Consider the following 27,407-nt stretch of genomic DNA (forward strand, 5'->3'; position numbering starts at 1 on the left):
CAGCCCCTCCGCCCCTTCACCCCCTGAGTTAAAAGCTCGGAGATGCTACAAAGGGAACCGGGAATAAAGCAAAGAAGCAGCTTCCATAAACCTGCAGCGGGCTGAGCCCTTGTGGATGGGCTGCTGGAATGGCTCAGGGAGGGACAAGGGACAGGGACGGGGGCTGGTGGCCTGGCTGGGGCACGGGGGGAAGGTGGCTGTGGGGTGATGGTGACACCGACGGAATCACTGAACGGTTTGGGTTGGAAGGGCACCTTAACCATCATTTTGTCCCCGGGGCAGGGACAGCTGTGCTGAGGGCTCCACGGGGCTGGCGGGATGCGGGGCCCTGATCCCTGTCCCTCCTCTCTCCACAGACGATGTCTCCCCGTACTTCAAGACGGAGCCGGTGCGGAGCCAGGTGCACCTGGAGGGGAACAGGCTGGTGCTGACCTGCATGGCCGAGGGCAGCTGGCCCCTGGAGTTCAAGTGGTTGCACAACAGCCGGGAGCTCACCAAGTTCTCCCTGGAATACCGGTGAGCCTGGAGAGGGCAGTCAGGCATCGGAAGGGGTTGCCCAGGGGGGTTTGGAGTCCTCATCCCTGCAGGCGTCCAAGGAGAAGCGGAGGTGGCATTCAGAGCTCTGGGCTGGGGACAAGGCGAGGATTGGGCACGATGACCTTGGAGGTCTGTCTTTTCCAGCCTCAGTGACTCTGGGATTCGGAGCCTTCCCGAGCATCCGTAGCAAATCCCGCCCGTCCTGCTGGTGCCTGGCAGGTGTCTGTGCCAGGGCTGCCATCCTGGGAGGCGGCACAGAGGCAGCCCTTGGCAGCCCGGGAGCTGCCGGCTCTGTTTGCAGAGCAAACGGGGAGTTTAAGCAGGTCAACACCGGGGGACGAGGTGTTTGCACAAGCGGATTAACACCTCAACACCGGGCTGCGGATCACAGCCCGCCCCTGGCTCCCTGGGAACAGCCAGGCCAGGAAGGGGCAAGGCAGGCTGGAGTGAGAGGGTGCCCAGATCCAGCCCCGTGTGCCAACCGAGCCTGGCACAGAGCGGCTTCAACCCCTTGGAGATGGCCTTTAAATGAAGGCGGGCACCTCTTGCCGTCTCCTCTGAGTGTGTGTGTGTCATCCTCTCTGTTTTAATCAATAATTCAGGTCGAGACAAGCCGTTCCCCCTTTCCAGGCATCGAATCCAAAGGCTTCGTGTTGCTGTAGCAACGCGGGGCTGCTCCGGGATGCCGGGAACGCGGAGAGAGTGGCTGGGTGACGTCGTGTGCCCTGCTGGGATCCTGGACCCTGGGGACTGTCTCCTCCTGAGCCATGGTGGCTGCAGCTCTGCAATGCCCCGAGTCCCTGGCTGAGGGCTGGGGCCCTGTGGGACTCCCTTGTCCCTTGTCATGGTGTGGAAGGGACCTGTTGAGCCCCACAGTTCCCACAGCTCCCTCCTGTCAGGAACGCAGCTCTTTCCCAGGCAGGAGAAAGGAGCCAGGACCTGGCTCCCGGGTCCAGCTCTGCCCTGGGAGTGGGTTGGAGTGCCTGGAGGTCGCCTCCAAACCCAGAATAGCAATTCTCCTTTTCCTGGTTTTGGCCTGGGTTTGATCCGTGCTTCAGTTGACCCTTCAGTAGGAGAGGGCCCAGCAGTGGTGCCTGTGCTCCAGGATGTCTGGCAGCTCCACATCCCTGCATCCCTGCATCCCTGCATCCCTGCATCCCTGCATCCCTGCATCCCTGCATCCCTGCATCCCTGCATCCCTGCATCCCTGCATCCCTGCATCCCTGCATCCCTGCATCCCTGCATCCCTGCATCCCTGCATTCCTGCATCCCTGCATTCCTGCATCCCTGTATTCCTGCATCCCTGCATCCCTGCATCCCTGCATCCGTGCTCCAAGGTGACTCCTCTCTGTCCGAGCCCCAGCTCCAGCACCCAGGCAGAAGGGATTAAGGAAGGAAGCGAGAAACCAACCAAACAAACACGTGGGGGAAACCCAAACAAACCCAGCGCAGCCAAGGGAGCAGAAAAGCCACCGTGCAAAGCCCTGCTGGGCTCCCCTGGAACCTGCCAGCATCCCTTGGCTCTGCCCGCGGCTCCCTGGGGATTTAGAGCATGGAGACGAGGCTTTGGCTGTCTTGCCTGGCGCTGGAGGCTGCTGGTGAGAAGGCGAAGGACCAAAATTAGTGATGATGGGCAGAAATTGAATTTTAATAGAGCTGTCGGTGGCGCGGAGCCAGCCCGCTCAGGCAGTGGGAAGGTTGTAATTAAAAGTTAACGAGTTTAGAAACAGAGTAATCCTTGGAGAGGGGAGGGCTGGTGCTGATGGCCGGGGAGGCTCAGGGATGTTCTCGGCCATGTGGGGCCGGGGATGGCTCTGGGTGGTGCCGGGGGTGAGAGTTTTAGGGTGCACCAGTCCCTCCCAGCTCTGTGCTGCCGTGTGTCCCCCGGTGCAGGGACAGGAGGACATTCCCCAGAGCCTGGCTGTGCCCCTGAGCGAGGCTTTAGGGAGGACACTGTGCTGTGCCCAGGGACTGGCTGGGCTTGGTGGCATCGCCTCACGGTTCCCAGCCAGATTTGGTGGCTTCACCTCGTGGTTCCCAGCCAGGGCTGTGTCTCCAAGCCTTCCATCTTCATCATCCTCACCGCTGCTCCCCAGTTCCTCTCCTGAGCGGGGCATCCCTCCGGCACCGCCGGCTGCACTGGCCCTTGTGCACGTCCCCCGTTTTTTGGGGCTGTGGCCAGGGGCTCGCTGTCCCCCCACCCTGCTCGAGCCGCCCCCCTGGGTGCTCGCCGGTGGTCGGAGGAGCTCACGCCGCCTTTCCAGGGAAGGAGCCGCTCTCCCAGTTTGGCAGCGTTTCCATGGCGACCTCCCTTTCCTTCCCGCAGCGGTTCCGCAGCCACCGGAGCGGCTCTTGGCGTTCGCCGAGGGCCCCGTGGGCAGCGGGCCGCTGGTGCCGAGCGGGGCACGGCCACGGCGGTGCCTGTGCCTGGAGCTGATCCCTCGGGGGCATCCCTGGGGAGCACGGCGGGATCACTTGGCTCTATGAGCATTTGGAGCCAGCCGCCCCGAGGAGCATCCCAGGGGATTAGGTGCGATGAGGGACCCCAGAAGGACTGAGCACCAGCCCGGGGCTGTGTGCCTGTGGAGTCATCCCCCCTCTGGGAGCCAGCCCTGGGGGCTGTGGGAGGTTTGGCACCAGCCTGGCTCCGTGTGTGATCACAGAGCCTTCCCCCCCGGAGCATCCCTGGGGGTGGGAGCATCCCAGCTTGGTTCCACAGGCACGCAGAGCTGTCTTCCCTCAGGAGCATCCCAGGGGATCGAGCAGGATGAGGGACAAATCCCCGAGGGACTGAGCAGCAGCCTGGCTCTGTGTGTTTGTGTGTGGAGATATCCTCCCTTGGGGCATCCCTGGGGACTGTGGGGGGGTCAGCGATCAGCCTGGCTCTGTGTGTGCCCACGGAACATCCCTGGTGGCTGGAATGGGGTCAGGGACAACCTTCCTTCCCCTTTCCTTGCTCCCTCCATTCCCTGCCGCTGGCATGGGGCTGTTTTCCCATGGGATCCCTGCTGCCTCCCGCTCCGGGGACCCCACAGTGGCACCCCTCCAGTGCCCACCGAGGTGACAGCAGCCTGCGTCCCCACACATTCAGGTGCCCTGGCCTTGCTGTCTGGGGCCAGCTCTGTTTTTCCCTCCAGGATCTCCCCAGTGCTGGGCTCTCCGGAGCTGCTCGGATGAGGAATCATAACATGCAAATCAGGCAGCTTGATGTCTTTAATGAAATCCTCGGAAGGAAGGCGCTTCTCTGGTGAATTGAGGATATTTATTTCTCATACAAGAAATTTAACATGCAGATTAGTTGGGGCTGGTAATTTATCACATGAGATTGTCCTATTAAGGGCTGCATCGAGTCCTGCTGCCTTCGGAAATTACCTTACACATAGATTACCTCTGGACAGGCTCCCATCCGTAGGGATGCATCTTCCTGCTCCTAAATCAGCACTCCTGCCTCTCCTCATGGCCTCCACAGCTGGTGCAGGAGTCCAGCAGCTACCGGAGGATTCCCTGCCTCCTTTCAAGAGCCCAAATCCCCTTTGCTGGAGCTGTGTAATTCCATCCCCGACTCCGGCTGGCTTTGCCCCAGCTCCTGCCAGCCAAGCAGGGCTGGCACAGCTGAGCCTCCCCGTGCCAGCCCTGGGGTGGGTTTTCCAGCACGTGGTGTCTCTGATCCATCTCCATCTCCTTCCAGGAGCCTTTTTGCTTGGGCTCACCGAGATTTGGGGCAGATTTGGGGCTCTTTCAACCCCAGCTCCTCACTGGGCTGGTTTGGGGTGTTCCTGGGGGGTGCAGGGGCACTACTGGCTGCACACACAGGACTGTGACGTGCCTTTATGGCCTGGTGAGGATCCCAAATGTTTGGTGCTCTGAGTTTGTCCCCAAATTATGTAAAACACAGAGCCAGGAGCCTTTGAACATCCCAGACCTGGGGCAAACAGGATGGATCATCCCTGGATTCCTGCTGGAATCTCAGCCTGTGCTGCTGCTGCTGCTCACTGGGAGCTCATCGCTGCTCTGGTGGGCCCAGCTCTTTGCCAGCCCAGGTGTGAAGCCCATCCCTCTGCCTTGGGGAGCTAATTACCCTGCCATGAGTTAATTTGTGGGAGGTGAAGAACATTGGAAAAGGTACATCCAGGCTGGGTGGGAGCCCAGCAGGGCGTTCCTGCTTCTTGTGGCTCCAGCCTGGCCTGTGGCACCTTTGGCATCACCACAGGTGGCAAAGCCCCAGGAATGCTGCTGAGGAGCGCGGGCAGCACGGAGGGAGGTTTTCCTGGGGATGCCTGGGAGGCTCCTGCCTGTCTCTGCGCCTTGTTTGGGACCGGGGGGACACTTGAACGTTGGCACGAGGAGCCGTGGGCACGGGGCAGCGGTGCCGGTGAAGCACAGCAGCCTCGGGGCTGGCAGGAGGGACTTTGCTGGGATGGCAGCAGAGGGAATCTCCTCGCTGCGATCTCGGAGGGGCTCAGGAGAGGTCAGGGAGCTGTCGGAGCTGGGAGGTGGCCAAGCTCTCGGTTTGCAATGCACCAAAGCCCTCCGGATGCCGCAGCACGGATCGGGGCTCGCTCCGTCCCCGCTCTGCAGGAAGGAGGCTGATTAATACACGGGCATTAATTATTAAATGGCTCATTGTTCTGGCAGGGCCAATTGAGGCAGCGATTTACGGGGCTGCCGGCGCCCGCCCAATTCCCACGGCCGAGGGAAAACACTCCGGGCAGGAGGAGAGGCAGCAGCCACGTGGATGCAAACAGAGTTTGCTCCAATCGGGAGCTAATTGAGATCCAATAGCCCAGTTAAGCGGGGCTGATGGAGCTCCAGGGGAGTGCTCACAGCCTCATCGAGCGCTGCCCCGGAGCAGGGGCCGGGACACTCGCTCGGATGCTTCGAGTCGTTAAACCTCTGCTAAGTGTGTTTTAATGCTCACTTGACATTTCATTATCCCACAGTAACTATTCAAACACACGTCCCCTCCAGAATTAATTAGTCGTTATACAGGATATTAATCAAAAGGGACTGTGCCAGTGTGCTTCCATCCCAAATCCGATCCAGCTGTTGCTGTTACTGGGCGGCATTGGAAGAACCTCACAGCTTTCTGCGCTCTTCTGGCTTTCAATTTGATGGATCAAATCCTTTGGCTGCTGCTTTTCCCGGCCCTTCTCCACCCCCTCAATCTAAGAATAATTCGGCAGCGTCAGCCCCACGCTCCTCAGCAACCCTACAATAACAGAGGCACGGCAGCAGCCGGGGCTGGGGCAGGGCTGTGCCGGAGCCAGGGGGACGAGCCGAAGGAACACGGCGGTGCCGTGCCAGGATGGCACGGAGAGGAGCTGGGCACTCTGCCCTGCTGATGGGCTCAGGGATGGACGGACGGACGGACGGACAGGTTGTCATCCCCAGCATGCAGTCAGCCATCTGTCAGACGGATCCGGTGCCAAAGCTGCTGCTGCAGACCCTCCGGTCCCCCGGCACGGGGCTCCTGACCCCGGGGCTGAGCCGCTTCCTGACGGAGCAGTGCGGGTCAGGGCTCGCTCTGGAAGGGCTTTTCCCCACGGACGATGCCCTGTCAACCTCCGTCTTCACAGAGAAGCCAAACAAACCCCTGGAACAGCGGAGTCAGCAGCGAGGGCTGTGCCAGGAGCTGGGCCAGCTTCACCCCGTCCCGGCTGGACAAAGCCACCCGGCCGGAGGGCACCGGGATCGCTCCCAGCTGGAGGAGCCGCTTCCTTGCGTGGAACAATGGCCCTGGAACTCCTGGCTATGAAGCTGTGGCACAAACTGGGGTGGGGGATGTGTGGGGTGACATTCACCCCTCCTGCCTGCAGCACATGCCCCTGTGAGGGGGTGACAGGAGGGTGACATTGGGGGTAAAATCAATTCCCGTCCCCTTCTAGCCGGGCGTGATGGGGGAAGGAAATCGAATCCGAGCGGTCTTGGATAAAAGCCTCGGTGGAGGGCGAGCGGGAGAGAACAAAGTCTGTGCTGGTTTGGTTGATGACTGCGGGCTGGGCTGCGCCGGGAATTGATTTCCTTTCTCCGGGCTATTTTCAGCTGCTGAGGTGTGTGTGGAAGTGCTGCTGCCTCAATAACTCCTCCAGCTCCCGCGTGTGGGGACCAGGCCACCTTAATTGGATCTGCTGGAGTGTCCTGGGCTGGGGGACAGGGCTCCCCGTGCCCACGGAGGTGTCCTGCCCGTGGGGACACCGTGCTGCCAGCGCTGTGCGCTCACTGAAGGTGCTCCCTGTGACCCTGTTTGTGTCCCTTGGGATGTGCCGGTGCTTGGTGGCTTTGCATTGAAGGAGGGTCTGGAGGGGCGCACGGATCTGTCTGGGGACACACGTGTCCCTCTGCTGCTGCGTGTCCGTCCAGCCATCCGTCCATGGGCGTGCGTGTGTTCGGGAGTCACGGTGTGATTTATTAACGAGGACACCGCAAGGAGAGCGGGCCCATTATTCCTGGCGTCTGCAGCCGTTCCTGACAGCTCCGTGGAATTGAAATATCTTATTTAAAGCCTCTGGGGAGCATTTTTAAATATCAGCCGTGACACTCAAGGACTCGTTCCCAAAGGGCGCCCTCCCTCCTCCCGCGGGGACGGGTGACCCCGGCACGCCGCCTGGGTGGGTGTCACCGCGGCTTTGGTGCCAGTCCCGCCGTGCCCGCCCCATCCCCGCGGTGTCACCGGCTTAGAGGAGAGCCCCGTGTCCCCTGTCCCCCTCTCCCGTGCGGGAAGGTGGGCGCGGGGCCCTGGCTGCGCTCCCGGCACAGGCAAAGCGCTCCGCAGGTCTTATGAAAGTTTAATTTACGCTCGGTTCTCAGAAGAACAAACAAAGCTCTTGCCGAAAGAGCCCGCGGCGGGTTTTAACGCAAGATTAGATTTTGGGCAAGGAGGGCTGAGCTTGCTTTATTTATTCCCTCTCTGCTTTATCTCGCAGCGTTCCCGTCGGGGACGGCGACGCCGCAGCTCCTGCCCGGCCCCCCCGAGGCTCCCCCCGGTGTGGGGGGATGAAACAGGAGCTCCAGGGCTGGGGACTGCCCGGGGAGGTCTGGGGGCACCAGGGTCCGGCTTGGGGACCGCGGCGATGCTCGGGGGGTGGTCGAGTGGAGATGTGGTGATTTCCTTTATCTCCTCCCCGGCTGCTGGTGCTGGCGGCTGATAAGAGCAGGCGTGGGGGCGATAAGGGGCTTCAGCCGGCATTCGTCGGAGCAGTGGCGGACTTGGCCGCTGTCAGCTCCAGGCTGAGTGACACCAGCAGTGTCACTGTGGGGCTGGGGCAGGGCTCAGGACAGCGGCTCCCAGGGGCCAGCTCCTGGCCATGGCTCACATCCAGCCCCTGGACCGGCAGGGTGACAGTCAGCAGCTTGGGCACAGTGGAAGCACCTCCAGTGGGGGTGGCTGGGACTCTTTGTGTGGCGGTGAGGGACACTGGGGTGTCCCCCCAGCCCGCATGGCCACGCACATCCATGTAATGCACACACCTCCAGCAGCAGCTCCCCGGGGAAAAGGAGCTCCCGGCACGGGTGCAGAAAATCTGGGGGGTGTGCAGGACCTGCAGCCTCCCCGAGGGCCGGTGACAGTGACACGGATGTCCCCTCATTGCTGATACCCCTCCCGCAGATACATGATCACCTCGCTGGACCGCACCCACGCCGGCTTCTACCGCTGCATCGTCCGCAACCGCATGGGGGCCCTGCTGCAGCGCCAGACGGAGGTGCAGGTGGCCTGTAAGTGACCGTCCTGCGCCGTGGGGACAGCACGGGGACACCCAGCTCCCGGTGCTGTGGGGCAGCTCTGGTGCTGGTGCCACTCGCGGCCAGCACCTGCGAGCCTGCAGCATCCGTGGGGTGACCCTTGGCAGGGACATCAGAGTGTCCCTGGGGTGACAGTGGCAGGAATGTCCTGAGATTTAAGGAGATGAGAGTTCTGAAGTGTGGGATGGTGGCTCTGTCCCCCAAAGGGACCTGTCCCTCCCTGTCACCCCTTGCCTCAGGGATACCCCTAGTCCCATCTCCTTAAACACCTCCTGAGGGGCAGTGACAAATCAGGAGGATAATGAGAAATTAATAAGGCAGCTGTGCTAACAACTAATGATAATGGCAAAGTCGTTAAAAAAGGATTCTTTACATGTTTTTAATTACAGCAATTAAGGAAGTCAATAAAAATCCCCTGTTCCAGCCCCCTCCTCCATGTCCCCCGCTTCCCTCAGTCTCCCACAACTGCTGTGGGAAAGGCGGGATGGGGTGGAGGCAGCTGTGCCTCATCCTGTCCCTGGGGTCAGGGTCGTGCTGGGATGTTCCCGGCACTGGGACATGAAAAGGGGAACGGAGAGAAGGTGCAGAGCCCCGGGACTGGGCCCAGCCTGTCTGTGGTGGGGGACACTCGGACTGGGGTCCCTGACCCAGCACCAGGGTGGTGGGGCTCCAGATGCTGCAGGGATGGATCACCAGGAGCAGCCGGTGGGATCTGAGCCACCCTCACATCCCACACTCTGAGCCGAGGAGGGGAGCGGGAGCAGCCGCTCTGCATCATCCCACAAACCCCGTCCTGCTGACCCGGGGCTGGATCCCCGGGCTCATCCCCAGCCCCTGTCACGGTTCTGTCCCCCGTTCTGCAGACATGGGCAGCTTCGAGGACAGCGAGACGCAGCAGAGCGTGTCCCACGGGGAGGCGGCCGTCATCCGCGCGCCCCGCATCGCCAGCTTCCCGCAGCCCCAGGTCACCTGGTTCCGCGATGGACGGAAGATCTCCCCCAGCAGCCGCATGTGAGCACACCCAAGGTCCCCCCTGGAATCCCCCTGGAGCCCCCCCAGCGTCCCCGGGGCTGCATTTCCCCTTGTCCCCCACACTACGGATGTTTAACCAACATCTCGAGCTCATCGTGCTGAAAACCGGGGACGAGCTCGGTGACTAATGGCTGTGTTTGTCACCAGAGAAAGGGATTTCTGAACAAAAAATGAAAACAAGAGGGAGGAAGGCAGGGGGGAGGGTGGGATAGAGCCAAGCACGGCACACACCCGTGTGCCAGGTGTCCCCACGGAGCTGTGGCAGATCCAGGTGCTGCCGGAGCCCTGGCAGCCACAGCCTGCAGGAATTGAATTTGCAACCCCCATTTATGCAGGAATTGAACTGGTCTCCTTTCGATTTGCAAAGCGGGATTGAGGAGATAAAACTCCTTTATCTCATATTTAATGGTAAAAAAACATATTCCCCACAGCATTTTATGTTTCCGGCAGATTAGATTGCTCCATTAAGTGAAAAATGAAAAAAAAAAAAAAAAAAAAAAGGGAGAAAACCAAAGAATCTTCACCATCCCGTGGGCTCTGCTTGGACAGAGGGGTGTGGGGCTTGGTCCCCCCATCCTGGGGTAGGCTGAGGGTGCCATGTGGGTGTCCCCAGGCAGGTGAGGGTGCTGGGTGGGGAGCGAGGGTCCCAGCAGCCTCTCGTCCCCCAGAGCCATCACGCTGGAGAACACCCTGGTCATCCTGTCCACGGTGGCCCCGGACGCGGGGCGTTACTACGTGCAGGCGGTGAATGACAAGAACGGGGACAACAAGACGAGCCAGCCCATCACTCTGACTGTGGCCAGTGAGTGTGGGGGGCACTGCTCCCTCTCTCCCATCCCCTGCCTCGCCCCCAAATTCCATTTGCAGTAAATCTCTTCGGAGGCTCCGGCTTCTGCTGACTTAACAGTTCAGCTGCCTCAGAATTTATTTAGGCGCCCGTGGCTGTGCTGCAGGCACTGGAGTGTCACAGCTCCTGCTCCAGCTGTATCCGGCCGTGCTGGATCCCTCTGGGATGGGGCCTGCACTGTCACCCCATGGACACCCTGCCCCACCCCTGTCCTTGTCCCCCTGTCATTCCTGGTGCTCTGGAGCAGCCTCTGCCTGGGGGCCACCCCTGTGGCATCATCCTTGCAGTTCCTTTGGGCTCTCCAGGCCTTCCAAGGGTCCCCCAGGCCGTTTAGGTGGTGACAGCCCATCCCATGGGATGTGCTCTGAAGTGACATCAGGCCGGTCACACTCTCCCCCATCTCCCCCCTTGCTGCTGCACAGGGTTAGGATGGGTTATCCCTGTCTGTGGTGGGCTCTGCCTGTCTCCTGTCCCCATTAATCTGTTTTCCCTGGATGGTGTCCTGGAGCACCATAAACATCCCGGAGCCCCTGTTTATGGATTCAGCTCTATCAGCAGCTTTCGAGCCGATCGCGTTTTTACAGCGCCTACACGAGGGTTTTTTATTGTTGCCATCATTTTGCTTTATGGACTCCCTGCTCCCTCCTCCCTGCTGCCACCAGCCTGGTGGCCCTGCCCAGGTGTACTGGGGCTCCCACAAGAGGACACAGCTTAGGGACACCTGAGAAGGCACCGTGATGCCACCAGTCCTGTCACCTTTGTCTCCTCCTAGCTGAACAGCCAGGGATTTGGGTGCCCTCTCTGGGGACACCCCAGGGTGGGCAGGGGGTGCTCATGGCTGTTCCTCTGGCCTCCTTCTCCCCAGACGTGGGTGGCCCGGCTGATCCCATTGCACCCACCATCATTGTCCCACCCAGGAACACCAGCGTGGTGGCCGGGACCTCGGAGGTGACCATGGAGTGTGTGGCCAACGCCAGGTGAGCCGTGGGGTGGGCACTGGGATGGGGAATCTCCCTGTTGGCATTGCCCAGCCTCGGGGCCGGGCAAAATCCTAAATCCATTCCCACAACACTCCTGGAACCTGTGTGGTGGAGGAAGGTCCCTTCTCACCCGAGTCCTGCGGGATGGAGGGAACTGTGATCCTCCAGGGAAGCCAGAGCTGGCTCTTGACACGCCCCTGTCCCCTCAGGCCGCTGATCAAGCTGCACATCATCTGGAAGAAGGACGGGGTGCCTGTGTCCAGCGGGATCAGTGACTACAGCCGCCGGCTGACCATCCTGCACCCCACCCTGAGTGACAGCGGCTTCTACGAGTGCGAGGCTGTGCTGCGCAGCAGCAGCGTCCCCGCCGTGACTGCCGGCGCCTACCTGTCTGTGCTGGGTGAGCTCCTGCCCCTGGGCACACCTCTGTGTCCGTGCTGGGTGAGCTCCTGCCCTCGGGCTGGGTGTGCTCCTGCCCCAGGGCTGGGATGGGAGGTGACAGGAAGGCCACAGGTCAGCCCAAGGAGAGGCTCTGTCCCTGTTCCTATTTCCCGGTTCCCTTGGCAGAGCCCCCGCAGTTCTTCAGGGAGCCGGAGAGACACATCACGGCCGAGATGGAGAAGGTGGTGACCATCCCCTGCCAAGCCAAGGGTGAGCTGCCGCCCGGCACCCTCCGTGTGCTGCCGTGACCCTGCGCCTGACGTGGCTGCACCTCACAGGTGTCCCCCCTCCTGAGATGGCCTGGTACAAGGACGCTGCCCTGCTGCACCTGGAGAAGCTGTCCCGCTTCCAGCTGCTGGAGGACGGCAGCCTGCAGATCAGCGGGCTGGTCCCTGATGACACCGGAATGTTCCAGTGCTTCGCCCGCAATGCGGCCGGCGAGGTGCAGACCACCACGTACCTGGCTGTGACCAGTAGGTGCCAGCCCCCCTCTGCCCAGGGGTGCCCTGTCTGGGTGGTGGGTGGGATGTACCCCTGGATGAGTCCCACAGGGGGCTCAGGAAATTCTGGGTCAGGTGCAGGCTGGGCGCAGGGAGAGAATTCAGGGGGGGCTGTGCGCCTCTGTGCCCCACAGGCATCGCCCCCAACATCACGCGGGGTCCCCAGGACAGCACGGTGATCGATGGCATGGCCGTCATCCTCAACTGCGAGACCTCGGGGGCGCCACGCCCGGCCATCACCTGGCAGAAAGGTGAAGGGTTGGGGCCAAGCCTGTCCTCTGAGCCCTGCCATGGGCGTAGGGTGGCCGTGGCATTGACAAGGCTCTGCTGTGTCCCCAGGGGAGCGGGTCCTGGCCAGCGGCTCCGTGCAGCTGCCGCGCTTCACCCTGCTGGAGTCGGGCAGCCTCCTGGTGAGCCCCGCGCACCTGCCCGATGCTGGCACCTACACCTGCCTGGCCACCAACTCCCGCGGCGTGGACGAGGCCTCTGCTGACCTGGTGGTCTGGGGTAAGGGGCTCACAGTGGGCCCGTGTCACCCACAGCTGGGAGGGAGGGACCCTGCCTGGCTCTGGGCACCACCCTGGGTGCAGCAGGATGGAGCTCTCCGGGGGTGGGTGCTGGGTTTTGGGGGTGCAAGCGGGGGCTGTCCCTGCCGGTGCCACCCCCGCAGTGCCGGTGGTTCATTGTGTCCCCCCGCAGCAAGGACACGGATCACGGACCCGCCCCAGGACCAGAGCGTCATCAAGGGCACCAAGGCTGTCATGAGCTGTGGGGTCACCCACGACCCCAGCGTGGACGTCAGGTGAGGGAGAGGGTTGAGGAGTCCAGGCACCCCCGTGTTGCCCACCTGGCCGCTGTCACCGCTGTCCTGGGGAGGGAGATGGAGATGGGAGATCCTCCTCCTCAGCCCCATGCTGGTGGTCCTGCAGTGCCACCTGGTGCCCTGCGACCGGGACAACCCGGTCCCCTCGGCTCACTGAGGGGCTGCGGGGCACCAGCACACCCGGGTCCTCCTGGCACAGGTACGTCTGGGAGAAGGACGGGGCACCTCTGGGCCCCGAGAGCGGCCCACGGGTGCGCCTGGACGAGGTGGGCACCCTGCACATCTCCCAGACCTGGTCGGGTGACATCGGCACCTACACGTGCAAGGTGATCTCGGCTGGGGGCAACGACTCGCGGAGCGCCCACCTCCGTGTCCGGTGAGACCCTCCCCTCATCGATTCCCCCCGCCTGGGGCTGTGCCCCCCTCCCTCCTTCCCTCCCTAACCCCCCTGTCCAGGCAGCTCCCCCACGCCCCCGAGAGCCCCGTGGCCGCCCTGAGCCCGCAGGAGAAACGGGCCATCAACCTCACCTGGGCCAAGCCCTTCGACGGCAACAGCCCCCTGCTCCGCTACGTCGTGGAGGTCTCCGAGAACAGTAAGGGGCTGCTCCCACCACCCTGGCACTGCTGGCACTGCTGGCACTGGGAGAAGTCCCCAGTGTCACCCTGGTGGTGCAGGGGACGCTACGGGGAGCCTGGGGACCCCAGGATTCGACAGGCAGTGTCCTGCAGGTCAGGTCCCCACCCTGTGGTCCTGTCTCCCCCAGATGCACCCTGGACCGTGCTGCTGGCCAGCGTGGACCCCGAGGTGACATCGGTGACAGTGCGGGGCTTGGTCCCCGCTCGCTCCTACCAGTTCCGCCTGTGTGCTGTAAACGACGTGGGCAGGGGACAGTTCAGCAAGGACACGGAGAGGTGAGTCCCGGCCAGGGGTTCTGGCTGGGCTGGTGGCCCCAGGTGCTCACCCTGCCCTGTCCCTGCAGGGTGTTGCTGCCCGAGGAGCCGCCCTCTGCACCCCCCCAGAATGTCATCGCCAGCGGCCGCACCAACCAGTCCATCATGATCCAGTGGCAGCCGCCCCCCGAGAGCCACCAGAACGGGGTCCTCAAGGGCTACATCATCCGGTAGGAGCCAGCTGGGGTGCCCAAGGGTCCCAAACCCGATGTTGGTGGGGACAGTGGCAGTTCTGATGGCTCCTGGTCTCCAGGTACTGCCTGGCTGGGTTGCCTGTGGGGTACCAGTTCAAGAACATCACCAACGCCGAGGTCAACAACCTCCTCCTGGAGGACCTCATCATCTGGACCAACTACGAGATCGAAGTGGCTGCCTACAACAGCGCCGGCCTGGGTGTCTACAGCATGAAGGTGACAGAGTGGACCCTGCAGGGAGGTAGGCAGGGACAGGCAGGGACAATCAGGGGTGGGCAGGGGCTTGGTGGGCACCCAGCAGGTGGTGCCGTTGGGGTGGTGGGATGGGAGGCAGGAGGATGGGTGTGGAGGTCCCAGGGGGACTGGGACGTGCCGGGCAGGGATGACCCGGGGTTGGCACCCAGCTGATGGAGGGGACCTCGTGGAGCTGTCCCCGTGAGCTGTCCCTTCGTCCTGGCAGTGCCCACAGTGCCTCCAGGGAATGTGCAGGCTGAGGCCACCAACTCCACCACCATCCGCTTCACCTGGAACCCCCCCAGCCCCCAGTTCATCAATGGCATCAACCAGGGCTACAAGGTGAGGGTAATTCCCAAAAACAGAACAGCTTGTGGGGAAAACTTGGTCAACCTTTACAAACTGTCTTGGCTCCTCCTCTCCAAAATCCCAGATTTTAATTGGATCTCTCGTGACTGTTAAAATAATATTTACTGTTATTTAACACTTGCATGGGCTCGGAGTCTCCCATGCTCTGTAATTAATTCCAAGTTGCAATTAATTCAAATTTACATTAATGAAATTGAATTAAAACATTAAACTTGTGTCTTAATCCACTCGAAAGAAGTTCGGGAATTTAATTGCCGCTGGATGAGATAACCAGCGTGAGTAGGATATTTAACATTCTTATTAAATGCCACTTAGTATTTTTGATTAGTATTTTTAGGGCCTAATTAGTGCTTAATTAAGTTGCTAGAGGCTATCTTGCACAATACCAATTAAATGCCCAGCCATCCCTCCTGGATGCGGGCAAGGGGGATCCCGCGCTGTTATCGATGGAGTTAATCACAGCTCCATAAACAGCGCTGGCACAGGCATCGGCTGCTCCCCTCGCCTTTAATTGATCCTTAAACAACGCTGAATTAATAAGAGGAGGCCGCAGTTTGCGGCATGTGGCCGGGAATCTTCATCCCTTGGTTCTTCCCTTTTCCCGCAGCTCATTGCCTGGGAGCCGGAGCACGAGGACGAGGCCACGGTGGTGACGGTGCGCCCCAACTTCCAGGACAGCGTCCACGTGGGCTACGTGGCGGGGTTGCGCAAATTCGCCGAGTACTTCACCTCGGTGCTGTGCTTCACCACGCCCGGGGACGGCCCGCGCAGCCCGCCCCAGCTGGTGCGCACCCACGAGGACGGTACGGGGAGGCTCCGAGCCCCGCGGGATGGGCCCCACCCGCCCCCCGGCTCCGTCCCGCTGCCGAGCCCCGTCCCAGGGGAGTCCCTTCCCTGCTATATCCTCGCGGAGGTCCCGTGGGTGCTGAGGGCTCCCGTGTGAGGGTGCTGAGCCTGGGTGTCTTTGGGCAGTGCCTGGCCCCGTGGGACACCTCAGCTTCAGTGACATCCTGGATACGTCGCTGAAGGTCAGCTGGCAGGAGCCGCTGGAGAAGAATGGGATCCTGACGGGTAAGGGAGCGCCAGCAGGTACTGGTTGTCATCCTTTCCCACCCCACAGCATCTCCCTCTTTTCCTGTCCTGTTCCCACTCTGCGGCATCTCCCCCATGTCCCATTGCCACCCTGCAGTATCGCTCATGTGTCCTCTTCCCACCCCGCAGCCTCTCCCACCTGTCCTGTCCCCGTCCCCCACGCAGCCCGTGGGGTGCGGTGACACGGGGTGACAGAGGGAGTGACACAGGGAGTGCATTCCAGGCTACCGGATCTCGTGGGAGGAGTACAACCGCACCAACACACGCGTGACACATTACCTGCCCAACGTCACCCTGGACTACCGTGTCACCGGCCTCACCGCCCTCACCACCTACACCATCGAGGTGGCCGCCATGACCTCCAAGGGACAGGGACAGCTCTCCTCTTCCACCATCTCCTCAGGGGTCCCCCCAGGTGAGCACGGTGGTGTTGGGGTGCTGGAGAGCTCTGTGGGGTGCTGGGGGCAAGCAGCCAGTGCCACCCACCCTGCCCTGTCCCCACAGAGCTCCCCGGTGCCCCCACCAACCTGGGCATCTCCAACATTGGCCCCCGCTCCGTCACCATCCAGTTCCGCCCAGGTTACGACGGCAAAACCTCCATCTCCCGCTGGCAGGTGGAGGCACAGGTACGGGGTGGCTCAGGAAGTGGGGTTAGGGGGTTTTTTGGGGTCACCCCACTCACCCCCCTGCCACCCACAGGTGGGCCAGAATGGTGAGGCCGGGGAGTGGGGGCTCGTGCACCAGCTGGCCAACGAGCCAGACACCCGCTCCATGGAGGTGCCCAACCTGAAGCCCTACACCTACTACAGGCGAGTGCCAGGGTGGTGCCACTGTGCCATCCCCGGGGGAACAGAGCCCTCTTGTCCCCCACTGTGACCCCCTGTCATTGTCCTCCCCAGGGGACTGGAGCCCTCTTGTCCCCCACTGTGATCCCCTCTCCTCTCTCAGTTTCCGCATGCGGCAGGTGAACATCGTGGGCACCAGCCCCCCCAGCCTGCCCTCCCGGAGGATCCAGACCCTCCAGGCCCCCCCGGACATGGCCCCTGCCAACGTCACCCTGAGGACGGCCAGCGAGACCAGCCTGTGGCTGCGCTGGATGGTGAGCGGGGCTGTGGGGCAGGGGGTCTGTGCCTGCATGGGCTGAAGGGGGATGGAGCTGTGGGGACTGTGGATCATCAGGAGTGACAGTGTCTGTCCCTGCCAGCCCCTCCTGGAGCAGGAGTACAACGGGAACCCCGACTCGGTGGGGTACAGGATCCGGTACGCGCGGGCGGACGGGCGGGGACAGCCAGCGCTCCACGTGATCCGCGACCGTGTGGAGCGGGAATTCACCATCGAGGACCTGGAGGAGTGGACGGAGTACCGGGTGCAGGTCCAGGCCTTCAACGCCATCGGCTCAGGGCCCTGGAGCCCCTCGGTGCTGGGACGCACCCGGGAGTCAGGTACTGCTGCCCACCTGGGCACTGGGCACTCGCCTCGGCCAGTCCGGCCACTGAGCCTCTCTGTTGTCCCTCTCCAGTCCCCTCCTCTGGCCCCAGCAATGTGTCAGCAGTGGCCACCTCCTCCAGCAGCCTGATGGTCCGATGGGGTGACATTCCCGAGGCTGACTGCAACGGGCTCATCCTGGGCTACAAGGTGAGCTCCTGCCCGTGGGCAGCACACCTTTCCCTGGTGGAATCACCCTGCAGGCTGCGGGGTCCCCGGCTGTGCCACCCCCTGGAGCTGGTGCCCCTCGGTGCCAGGCTGGCCCGGCTGTGTCACACGGGCCGTGTTGCAGGTGCTGTACAAGGAGAAGGGCTCGGAGGCCCGTGCCCGGTTCTGGCTGGCGGAGGGCAATGCCTCCCGCAGTGCCCAGCTCACCGGGCTGGCCAAGTACACCCTGTACGACATCCGCGTGCTGGCCTTCACCAGGATCGGCGATGGCGTCCCCAGCCGGCCTCCTGTCCTCGAGAGGACACTGGATGATGGTGGGTGACAGCACCTGGGTGGGCTGCGGGGGTCCCCTGGGTGCCTAATCCCATCCTATCCCTGTTCTATGGGGCCATCCCTCTCCCCCTGACTGGGACACCCAGGGTTCCCATTCCCAGGGGGTGGGATCGTGCACTTTCCCCAATCCCCCGTGACCCCAATCTCTCCCCCTGCAGTGCCCGGGCCCCCCGTGGGGCTCCTCTTTCCTGAAGTGAGGACCACCTTGGTGCGGCTCATCTGGCAGCCACCGGCAGCGCCCAACGGCGTCATCCTGGGTAGGTGGGGCACACCCGGGGCAGCTGTCCTGGGATGCTCTGCAGGGGGATGCAGAGCTCCTGTGGGAGCAGGGGTTGGAGTGGGGAGGCAGGGACCAGCTCCCTGGGATGCCCAGAGCATCTCGGAGCCTTCAGGGGTGAAGTTCCCTGCTCGGATATTGGTCCGGGGCTGGGCGTGAGCTCCCCTATGAACAGGTTGGGATGGAGGGGGCGGCGCGGGGAGTGGCCCAGGCTGGTGTCCCCTCCCCAGTGCCACCTCTCCGCTCCCTCCCCGCAGCCTACCAGGTCAGCCACCGCCTGAACACCTCGGCGGTGACCGCGGCCGCCGTGGAGGTGCTGGAAGCTGGCGCCCGACAGTTCACGGCCACCGGCCTCCAGCCCGAGGCCACCTACCTGTTCCGTGTCACCGCGCAGACCCGCAAGGGCTGGGGCGAGGCGGCCGAAGCCCTGGTGGTCACCACCGAGAAGAGAGGTAACGATGGGGGGCCCGGCTGGTGGGGGAGGCTGGCCGTGCCCCCGCAGTGCTCCCAGCCCCTCGCCTCCCCCAGCCCGGCCGCAGGCCCCCGGGAAGCCGCTGGCGCAGCAGGAGGAGGTGCGGGCCCGCAGCGTGCTGCTGTCCTGGGAGCCGGGCAGCGACGGGCTGTCCCCCGTGCGCTACTACACCGTGCAGAGCCGGGAGCTGCCCGACGGCCAGTGGGAGCTGCACTCCGCCCCCGTCAGCCACAACGCCACCGCCTTCGTCGTGGACAGGTGAGGGGCCGGGGACACGCTGGGTGATGATGCTTTGGGTGATTTCCGCGTGCCTCAGTTTCCCCATCCCATGAGAAGTGCTGGAACGAGGCAGGGAAGCCCGGTGGGAGGGAGGGTGGCTCAAGGGTGACCCGCTGTCCCCATCCCGCTCTGCTCCGCTCCGTGCAGGCTGAAACCCTTCACCTCCTACAAGTTCCGTGTGAAGGCCACCAACGACATTGGGGACAGCGAGTACAGCGAGGAGTCGGAGTCACTCACCACTCTGCAGGCGGGTCAGCACCTCCCGGGGCAGAGACAGCGGGTCACCCTGTGCCCGAGGGAATTCCTGCTTTGCCCTGGAGCCTCACCACCCTCTCCTCCCCCACAGCCCCCGAGGAAGCTCCCACCATCCTCTCCATCACCCCCCACACCACCACGTCGGTGCTCATCCGCTGGCAGGTACCGTCCCCTCTGCCCTGCCCTGGGAGGTGACACCTCAGGGTGCCAGGGAGCCCTGGGGCAGAGCAGCCTCTGAGTGCCTTCCCTCCCTCCCCCTGCAGCCCCCGGCTGAGGACAAGATCAACGGGATCCTGCTGGGGTTCCGGCTGCGGTACCGGGAGCTGGTGTACGACAGCCTGCGGGGCTTCGCCCTGCGCGGCCTCGGCCACCCCGGTGCCACCTGGGCCGAGCTCACCCGTGAGTGCCCACGGCCCCACTGACCCTGGGGACGGCGGCTGGGGTGGCCTGGGGGTGGCAGGTGGGGGTCTGAGCAGTGCAGCCTCCTGTGCTCCACAGCATCTCCCAGGTAGCAGGTCAGGCTGTGCCCCCTGGAGCTGTCACCAGCTCCCTTGTGCCACCAGCCCTGTGGTCCCTCACAGTCTTTTGTGTTGTCGCTGGCTCTGTTCTGCTGTGTCCCTGCGGCTGAGGTGTCCACAAATCTGAGCAGGACATGGGTGTCTGCACCTAACACGTGCTGTGTGACATCCTGCTGTGTGTCCAGGTGTGCTGCTGTCCTCAGACCAGCAGGGAACAGGGTCATATCCACTCTGGGGGTGGCAGGGACACGAGTGACAAGGGCAGAGCACAAGGTGGGACCTGGCCCTGTCCTCTGTGGAGACCCCAGTGCACAAACGCAGCTTGTGGCACTCAGGGGATGAGGCTGGAGGATGGAAAGGCTTCTCAGTGCTGAGGCAGCCCCATTGTCACCTGGGGGTGCCAGGGCCCTTGCAGGGGAGCCCTGGCCCGCCCTGGGGTGGGGGCTGTGTTGGGGTGGGGGCTCAGAGGCAGGAGCCCACCCCTGCCCTGCATTAACCCCCGCCTGCTCTCCTGCCCAGCCGTGTATGCCGTGCACAACCTCAGCGAGGTGTCCCTCACCCAGTACGAGCTGGACAGTAAGTCACCACCCCTGTGTCCTCCACCTCCCTCTGTGTGTCCCCCACTGCCACCCCTGTGTGTCCCTGCCCTGCAGGGTGAGCTGGAACCCCTCCAGCTGCTCCTTGGGGACACTCCCTCCTTCCCAGCCAGGAGGGGCTCTGCCAGGTCCCCCGGGGCTGCCCCATCGTGGGGAGGGTCCCGCTCACCCTTTGTCCCCCAGACCTGAACAAGCACCGGCGCTACGAGATCCGGATGAGCGTCTACAACGCCGTGGGCGAGGGTCCCCCCAGCCCCCCCCAGGAGGTGTTTGTGGGGGAAGCGGGTGAGTCCTGCCGGGGTGCCTCTCTTGGGGGCTGCAGGAAGGGTCCTGGAAGCCCCACACGGCCCAGGCAAGGCGGTGCATCCCCCGAAATGAGTGCGGTGACACTGTCCCCTCCCTCGGCACAGTGCCCACAGGAGCGCCCCTGAACGTGGCTGTGGAGGCGGCCACCGCCACCCAGCTGGATGTCACCTGGGAGCCACCCCCTGTGGAGAGCCAGAACGGGGACATACAGGGCTACAAGGTACCTGCTGTCACCTGGGGGGCTCTGGGGGGGTGCTGAATCCCTGGGGGGCACAGGGTGGGTGGCGCTGTGAGAGCTTTCGGGGTTCTGGAACCATGCTGGGGGTCCCGAGGAGATCCTGGGTGTCTCATCCCGGTGCCGAGCGGTGCCGGGGCAGCAGATGGCGCCGTCGGCTCTGGAATGCCGGGATGTGCCGGGTGAGAGCTGGGATGTGTCGGGAGAGAGCTGGCATGTGTCGGGAGAGAGCTGGGATGTGTCGGGATGCAGTCGGGATGTGGCAGCGGTGCTGTTGGGATACATTAGGATGCAGCCGGGGTGTCCAGCCCCATGCTCCAAACACCTGCTGGTCCCCATCCATTGTGATTCATCCCGCCTGTCCCCATCCCTCGGGAATGAGGCGCGGTGATCTCAGCACACCCCGGCGATGTGAACCGTGTCTGATGCCCAGCACAGCCTGGAACCCTCCTGGAGGAGAGGCTGTTCCGTTTGGAGCCACCAGGCTGGGACAGGGGCTCAGGAGCACAGCCAAAGGCTCAGGGAAGGCGAGCTGGGTTGGATCCGTGCCTGACCCCGCTCCCTTGCCGCCTCCCGCAGATCCACTTCTGGGAGGAGCAGCGCCAGAACGGGAGCGCGCGGGTCAAGACCCTTTTCCTGCCCGAGACCGGCGTGAAGCTGAAGAACCTGACGGGCTACACCTCGTACTGGGTCAGCGTGGCCGCCTTCAACGCCGCGGGGGACGGGCCCCGCAGCGCCCCGGTGAAGGCACGGACACAGCAGGCAGGTGGGGCCCGTGGCACGGCTCCCCTGGCACCCTCCTGCCCCTGGGCTCCGTGGGGATGGGTCCAGCTCCGGGGATTCCCCCTCATCCTGCGATCCTGAGCCGAACAGCCCTGGGCTCACCCCAGCGACTTTGTGGGGTGGGGGCACACGGAGATGAACGTTGAAGCTTGAGAAGGGTGAATTCCCCTGTGGAATCTCTGCTGCAGCAGGGATGGGGCCCAGAGGGGTGTGAGTTGATGATCAGCATTGGGGTGGAGGCAGGGAGAGCGGCTGGAGGTGTCCCCTGGGGGGCTGAGCTGGCCCTGCCACCCTGTCCCCACACAGCCCCCAGCGCTCCCGGCTCCATCCGCTTCAGCGAGCTGACCACCACATCGGTGAACGTGTCCTGGGAGCCACCGCCGCTGCCCAACGGAGTCCTCGAGGGCTACAGGCTGGTCTACGAGCCCTGCACGCCCGTGGATGGTGAGGCCATGGCCGGGGGCAGCGGGGACAGCTCGGGGGGACCCGGCTCAGCCTCTGTCCCCGCAGGCGTGAGCAAGATCGTGACAGTGGATGTGAAGGGGAACAGCCCGCTGTGGATGAAGGTCAAGGACCTGGCCGAGGGCGTCACCTACCGCTTCCGAATCCGGGCCAAGACCTTTGCCTACGGGCCCGACGTTGAGGCCAACATCACCACGGGGCCCGGGGAAGGTACGGGGGGCACATGGGGGGCATGCAGGGTGAGCAGGGACATGGGGTGGGGGCTGGCACACGGCTCTGTGCCAGTCTGTGCCCCCTGGCTCCAGCTGTGCTCTGGTCCCCAGGTGCCCCCGGCCCCCCAGGAGAACCCTTCATCTCCCGCTACGGCTCAGCCATCACCATCCACTGGTCCAGTGGGGACCCCGGCCAAGGGCCCATCACCAGATACGTCATCGAGGCCCGGCCCTCAGGTACCACGGCTGCCTCTGCTCTCCATCCCCACCTCGGGGGTCAGGAGGGGGAAACCGAGGCAGGGGGTGCTGGCCTGGGTTGGGCATTAGGATCCGGTGTCTGTCTGGGGGGTTGTCCATGTGCTGATCCACGAGGAAATTGCTGCTCTGATGCCTTGAGAGGTTACCTGGAATAGAGGCTGGACAGAGTTAAAGGAATAAAGTAGGAATTTATAAAAAGGCCTTCGAAGGATACACCTGAGGCAGTACAAGATCCTGGCCAGGGCTACACCCAAGATGGATCATGAGTTTTCACACTTTTGGTCCATTTACATATTGGGGGAAATTGTCCAGTTACAGCCTCAGGTTATTCAGTCCCATCCTCCCAGTTTGCTCTCCTCAGTTTGCTGTTGTTTGTACTTTTTTGTTGCGTGTGTCCTTGGTTCTGGGGCTGGAAAAGGATTGTTTTGTCTGACTGAGCTGTGAGGAGAACTTGCTAACACTCTATGTGGAGTTCAGAGTCATGTACCAATGCAGCACAGAATCTGGAAAATATGGAAGATAAAACTGAAGGCATCAAGGGAGGCTGATAAAAGGGCAGCCCCTGGAGGGCTGAGGGATGCAGGGACATCACCCCTTGCCCTGGGTGCCCTGCAGAGCCAGCCCTCCCCTCCCAGTCCCGCTGTCTCTTCCAGATGAGGGGCTCTGGGACATCCTCATCAAAGACATCCCCAAGGAGGTGACCTCCTACACCTTCAGCATGGACATCCTCAAGCAGGGGGTCAGCTATGACTTCCGTGTCATTGCTGTGAACGACTACGGCTACGGGACCCCCAGCACCCCTTCCCCCTCTGTGTCAGGTGTGTTCCCGGGGAATTCTGTCCCTCTGTGACACAGGGAGGGTCCTGCTGTTGCTCTGTTCTCGTGGCCATCACTGAACCCCACTCCTGGCTCCCCCAGAGCCCCAAATCCCACTCCCAGCACCCCTTTTCCAAATCCAGCCGTCTCCCTTTCCTGTGGATCCAGGGATCCCAAAGTGACCCTGTGCTCTGCAGAGGGGTGTCCCCATCCAGACTGGTTGTCCCCTGTCGCCCTCTGATCCTCCCTGCTGTGCCCCAGCCCAGAAAACCAACCCGTTCTACGAGGAGTGGTGGTTCCTGGTGGTCATTGCCCTGGTGGGGCTTATCTTCATCCTCCTCCTCGTCTTCGTGCTCATCATCCGCGGCCAGAGCAAGAAGTACTCCAAGAAGTCAGACTCAGGTGAGTGTGGTGGGTGGGGACAGGACCCTCCTGCTCCTGTGGGGGCCTCTTGGGGGTCTCTCCCTGCTTTTGGGGTCTGGGGGCAGTGGTGGGATCCTCCCTTCCTGCCCGCCTCGGGAACGACCCCTCCAGAGCCCCATAACGCTGCTCTGGCTTCCCGGAGAGCACTGGGAGCTCCAGATGAAATAAAGGACTTGTCCCACAGACATCTGCGGAGGCAGGGCAGCCCCGGGGGCCCGCAGAGGTCACCGGGATTAGCCAAACACGGCTCTGTTTTCTTAGCTCTGTCACAGGCTCAAATTGTGGGGAAAATCCAGCCCTCCTCGTTAAGCAAACAGCCCGGGGTGGGAGCTGGGGGCACTGGGGCACGGCTGGCACCTCCCGGCTGTCCCCAGGCTGTGGTGACTCTGGAAGCGGCACAATCCCCTCCCCAGCCCCCTGTGCAGGGCCCAGCCCCGCCTCGCTGTGCTGTGCTGCCTGCGGAGGGGCTGGGGGAGGCTGAGCATCCCATCCCTCAGGGAACAGCTCCAAGGCGGCCGCCCTGAGCCACGGCGAGATGGTGAGTCTGGATGAGGGCAGCTTCCCCGCCCTGGAGCTCAACAACCGCCGCCTCTCCGTCAAGAATTCCTTCTGCCGGAAGAACGGCATCTACACCCGGTAGGGACCCGCTGCCACGGCCCCATTCCCCGAGCAGGGGGAAGGTTTTTAGGTCACTGTGTCCATCCCTGCTCCGTCACGGCGTGGGGAGGGCTTGGATCCCGAGGGGGTGACCCCGTGTCCCCCTGGAAGTCCTTGGGATGGGGTTTTTTTGGGAGGGGGTTCTCATGGCTGAGGGCTGTTCCCTACTCCTGTGGATGCACTGGGTTTGTCCCCAAGTGGTCCAGCCGCGGGCAGAGGGGACACAGGCTGAGCACTCCCCTGCTGTCCCGCAGGTCCCCACCCCGGCCCAGCCCCGGCAGCCTGCACTACTCGGACGAGGACGTGACCAAGTACAACGACCTGATCCCCGCCGAGAGCAGCAGCCTGACCGAGAAACCCTCCGAGGTCTCCGACTCCCAGGTGACCCGCGGGGGCTGCACACGGGGACAGGGACTTGGGGCGGGCTGCAGGGGACCGGGAGCCCTCCCTGAGCGTCACCCCTTTCCTCTGCCCGTCCTGGCGCACGTTTGGGACTGCGGTGCTCCTGCCCCATCCCGCCCTGGAGCAGCAGCATCCCTGTGGCTCCGTGGCACAGAGCCCCCGGCCCTGTGCGGGGGATGTGACACTGCGGGGGACTCCCGGGGCACAGGGGACGGCAGGTCAGCGGCCCTGGGGGGGCTGTCCCGCTGCCCGGTCGCTGCTGGCAACGTCCGCGCCTCTGCCAACTCCACAAAATGCCACCTTTGTCCTGTCCCGCGGCCACGGGCAGCTGTGGCCGGGCAGGAGCGTGGAGCCCCAGGGGGAGCATGGGACTGTCACCCTGAGGGACTGACACCCAAGGAAAGGACACCCTATGGCTGTCCCCGAGCAGGAGGGGACCGTGCCCAGGGAGCGCCCCCGTCGCTGCCCGCACCGGCTGTTCCCTTGGCAGATGCCGGCTCCTCTCGCCGCGGCCCGAGCGGGGCTCGAGTGGCTTTTGAGGAGCTGTGAAGAGCTGCGGGAGCTGGCGCTGGCGCGGGGCAGTTCCCACCGCCCTCAATGGGCCCTTTGTGCGCCGCCGGAGAAGCTGAATCCAATTACCGGCAGAGCCCAAAAACACCCTCCCCGCTAGCCCGGGGGCATCGCGGCCTCGGCAGCGCTCAGGAACCTTTTGTATGAGGTTTTATTTTGTTTTAGCGAAGGCAGAAAACCCCCAGCGATGCTGCAGCCGCCCCAGCCTTTAAATACTTTTGGGATGTGCTCGCCATTCCCAAAAGAGCCCTGGGAAAGCACCAGGAAAGGATTGGAAATCACAGAATCATTGAGGCCGGAAAAGACACCTCTGAGATCACCGAGTGCCAGCTGTCCCTTGTCCCCACCTTGTCCCCAGCCCAGAGCTCTGAGTGTCACACCCAGGCCTTCCTTGGACACCTCCAGGGACCCCAAACCTCCCTGGGCAGCCCCTGCCAAGGCCTGACCCCCCTTCTCCATGTGGAAATTCCTCCTGATGTCCCGAACTCCCCTGGTACAGCTCGGGGCCGTTCCCTCTCATCCCACTGCTGGGAGCAGAGCCCGACCGTATTGAACCCTGGGGCTGTCTGGTGACATCCCCACATTTCCCCGTGCTGTTTTTCAGGGCAGCGACAGCGAGTACGAGGTGGACCCCGGGCACCAGAAGGCGCATTCCTTTGTCAACCACTACATCAGCGACCCCACCTACTACAACTCGTGGCGGCGGCAGCAGAAGGGCATCTCCCGGGCACAGGCCTACAGCTACACCGAGAGCGACTCGGGCGAGCCCGACCACACCCCGCTCTCCAACAGCACCTCCACGCAGCAGGGCAGCCTGTTCCGCCCCAAAGCCAGCAGGACTCCCACCCCCCAGACCCCCGGCAACGCCCCCAGCAGCCAGCCCGGGACCCTGTACCGCCCGCCCAGCAGCCTGGCCCCCGGCTCCAGAGCCCCCATCGCTGGCTTTTCCTCTTTCGTTTGATATTTCAACAGAAGAAGAAGAAGAAAAACAACAGGAGAGGCGAGAGGGAGGAAAAAAAAAAAAAAAAAAAAAGGAAAAAAAAGAAAAAAAAGAAAAAAAAAAAAGAAGCAAAAGAGAAGCCCCATGAAATGAAGAGAAGAGGAAAAAGCAGCGAGGGGGAGAAGAGGAGGAAGGGGAGCAGCCCCAGGCTTCAGGGGTTTTCTGCTTCCTCGGCAGAGCTGGAAATGCCAAGGGCTGTCCCTGGGGCTGGGGAGCAAACCCAAGTCCCCTCCTTGGCCAAAGCTGCTGTGCCACGGACTCCTCGGGCCAGGTGGGGCTCGGGGTGCACCGACATCACCCTTGGCACCCATCGGAGCTGCCCCGGACCTGCTGCTGCCCTCCAGGGGGTGCTGGGGGCTGGGAGAGGGGCTCCTGCCGTGCCAAAGCCCGGCCCCTCCACTCGTGGCTCCCCCAGGACGTGGGGACCAGCGGTGACACGGAGACCCCCGACCGCAGAGGGCGAGAGGAGCTCTGCTGATCTGAAAACCCTCTGGATTTGAACCCCCAACTGGACCCTCTCAGCCTTTGGGAGAAGGGGGGAGGATCCCGGGGGACAATTCATTCCTCCCCTCCGTTGTGCCTGGCCCAGCACAGCCCCCCCCAGGAGAACCCAGGACTGAAACCCCAGGAGAGCCCCGGCGGGGTGCACGTGGTGCTCAACCCCCCCTGATCTTGCACCTCGGGGGCTCTGGTGAGGACTGATGAGGCGACTGGAGCCTCCCCTCGGCATTTCTGGTGGTTTGGGGCTTTTAAATGGGGGTTTGTGCAGAGGCCTGAGGGAATTCGGGGGTACTGATGCCCGGGGGGTCCGTGGCCGTTTTGGGGGTGTCTGCACAGCACAGCCCCCGCAGTGCCTATGGGTGAGCCAGCACCAGCCCGGCAGGGCCGTGGCGCCCGGGCTGAGCCGAGGGAGATGCCAATAAACAGCCTGAGGACAAGTGTGTCCCCTCTCTGTCACCTTGCTCTGCCAGAGAAAGGGTCAATGCGATGTGTCCGTGTGTCCTGCTGCCCCACTGGGCTTGTGGCAGCGCTGTGGCACCAGGGAAGGACCTGGGCAAGGGGTGCCAGAGGTGCTGGATAGAGCCCAGAAAGGTCCAGGGAGCTGTGGGGTGTGTCCTGCATGTTCCCATCGCAGTGGGGTCTGGAGCTGCTGGGAAATG

The 27,407-nt window shown here is 63.1% G+C and overlaps 1 protein-coding gene across 1 annotated transcript; it reads left to right on the forward strand.

Annotated features, from left to right (window-relative positions):
• Positions 1-207: 207 nt before the first annotated feature.
• Positions 208-26,300, forward strand: SDK2 (sidekick cell adhesion molecule 2). The gene is made up of 45 exons (XM_066332450.1): positions 208-235; positions 357-516; positions 8,144-8,250; positions 9,141-9,288; positions 9,978-10,111; positions 11,022-11,133; positions 11,346-11,536; positions 11,704-11,787; positions 11,856-12,050; positions 12,212-12,328; positions 12,417-12,584; positions 12,777-12,879; positions 13,100-13,276; positions 13,357-13,493; positions 13,665-13,812; positions 13,881-14,021; positions 14,105-14,286; positions 14,506-14,621; positions 15,256-15,451; positions 15,621-15,719; positions 15,964-16,155; positions 16,245-16,366; positions 16,440-16,549; positions 16,689-16,839; positions 16,945-17,182; positions 17,260-17,375; positions 17,518-17,707; positions 17,885-17,983; positions 18,261-18,455; positions 18,532-18,733; positions 18,902-19,005; positions 19,101-19,171; positions 19,273-19,408; positions 20,047-20,103; positions 20,307-20,408; positions 20,534-20,649; positions 21,244-21,430; positions 21,754-21,891; positions 21,958-22,119; positions 22,233-22,358; positions 23,033-23,197; positions 23,457-23,597; positions 24,116-24,254; positions 24,530-24,656; positions 25,852-26,300. The coding sequence occupies exons 1-45, from the start codon at positions 208-210 to the stop codon at positions 26,206-26,208; spliced, it is 6,486 nt and encodes a 2,161-aa protein (XP_066188547.1). The 3' UTR covers positions 26,209-26,300.
• Positions 26,301-27,407: the final 1,107 nt, after the last annotated feature.

Source organism: Sylvia atricapilla, chromosome 18 (genome assembly GCF_009819655.1).
Source record: "Sylvia atricapilla isolate bSylAtr1 chromosome 18, bSylAtr1.pri, whole genome shotgun sequence".
Lineage (NCBI taxonomy): Eukaryota > Metazoa > Chordata > Aves > Passeriformes > Sylviidae > Sylvia > Sylvia atricapilla.

What these genes read in the sequence shown, in the direction of transcription:
- SDK2 (XM_066332450.1), top strand. Translation starts at nt 208, where the DNA reads ATGGTGACACCGACGGAATCACTGAACG. An exon ending in CTCCTCAGGGGTCCCCCCAG is followed by an intron (nt 16,156 to 16,244) that starts GTGAGCACGGTG and finishes CTGTCCCCACAG; the next exon opens with AGCTCCCCGGTGCCCCCACC. An exon ending in ACTCACCACTCTGCAGGCGG is followed by an intron (nt 19,006 to 19,100) that starts GTCAGCACCTCC and finishes CCTCCCCCACAG; the next exon opens with CCCCCGAGGAAGCTCCCACC.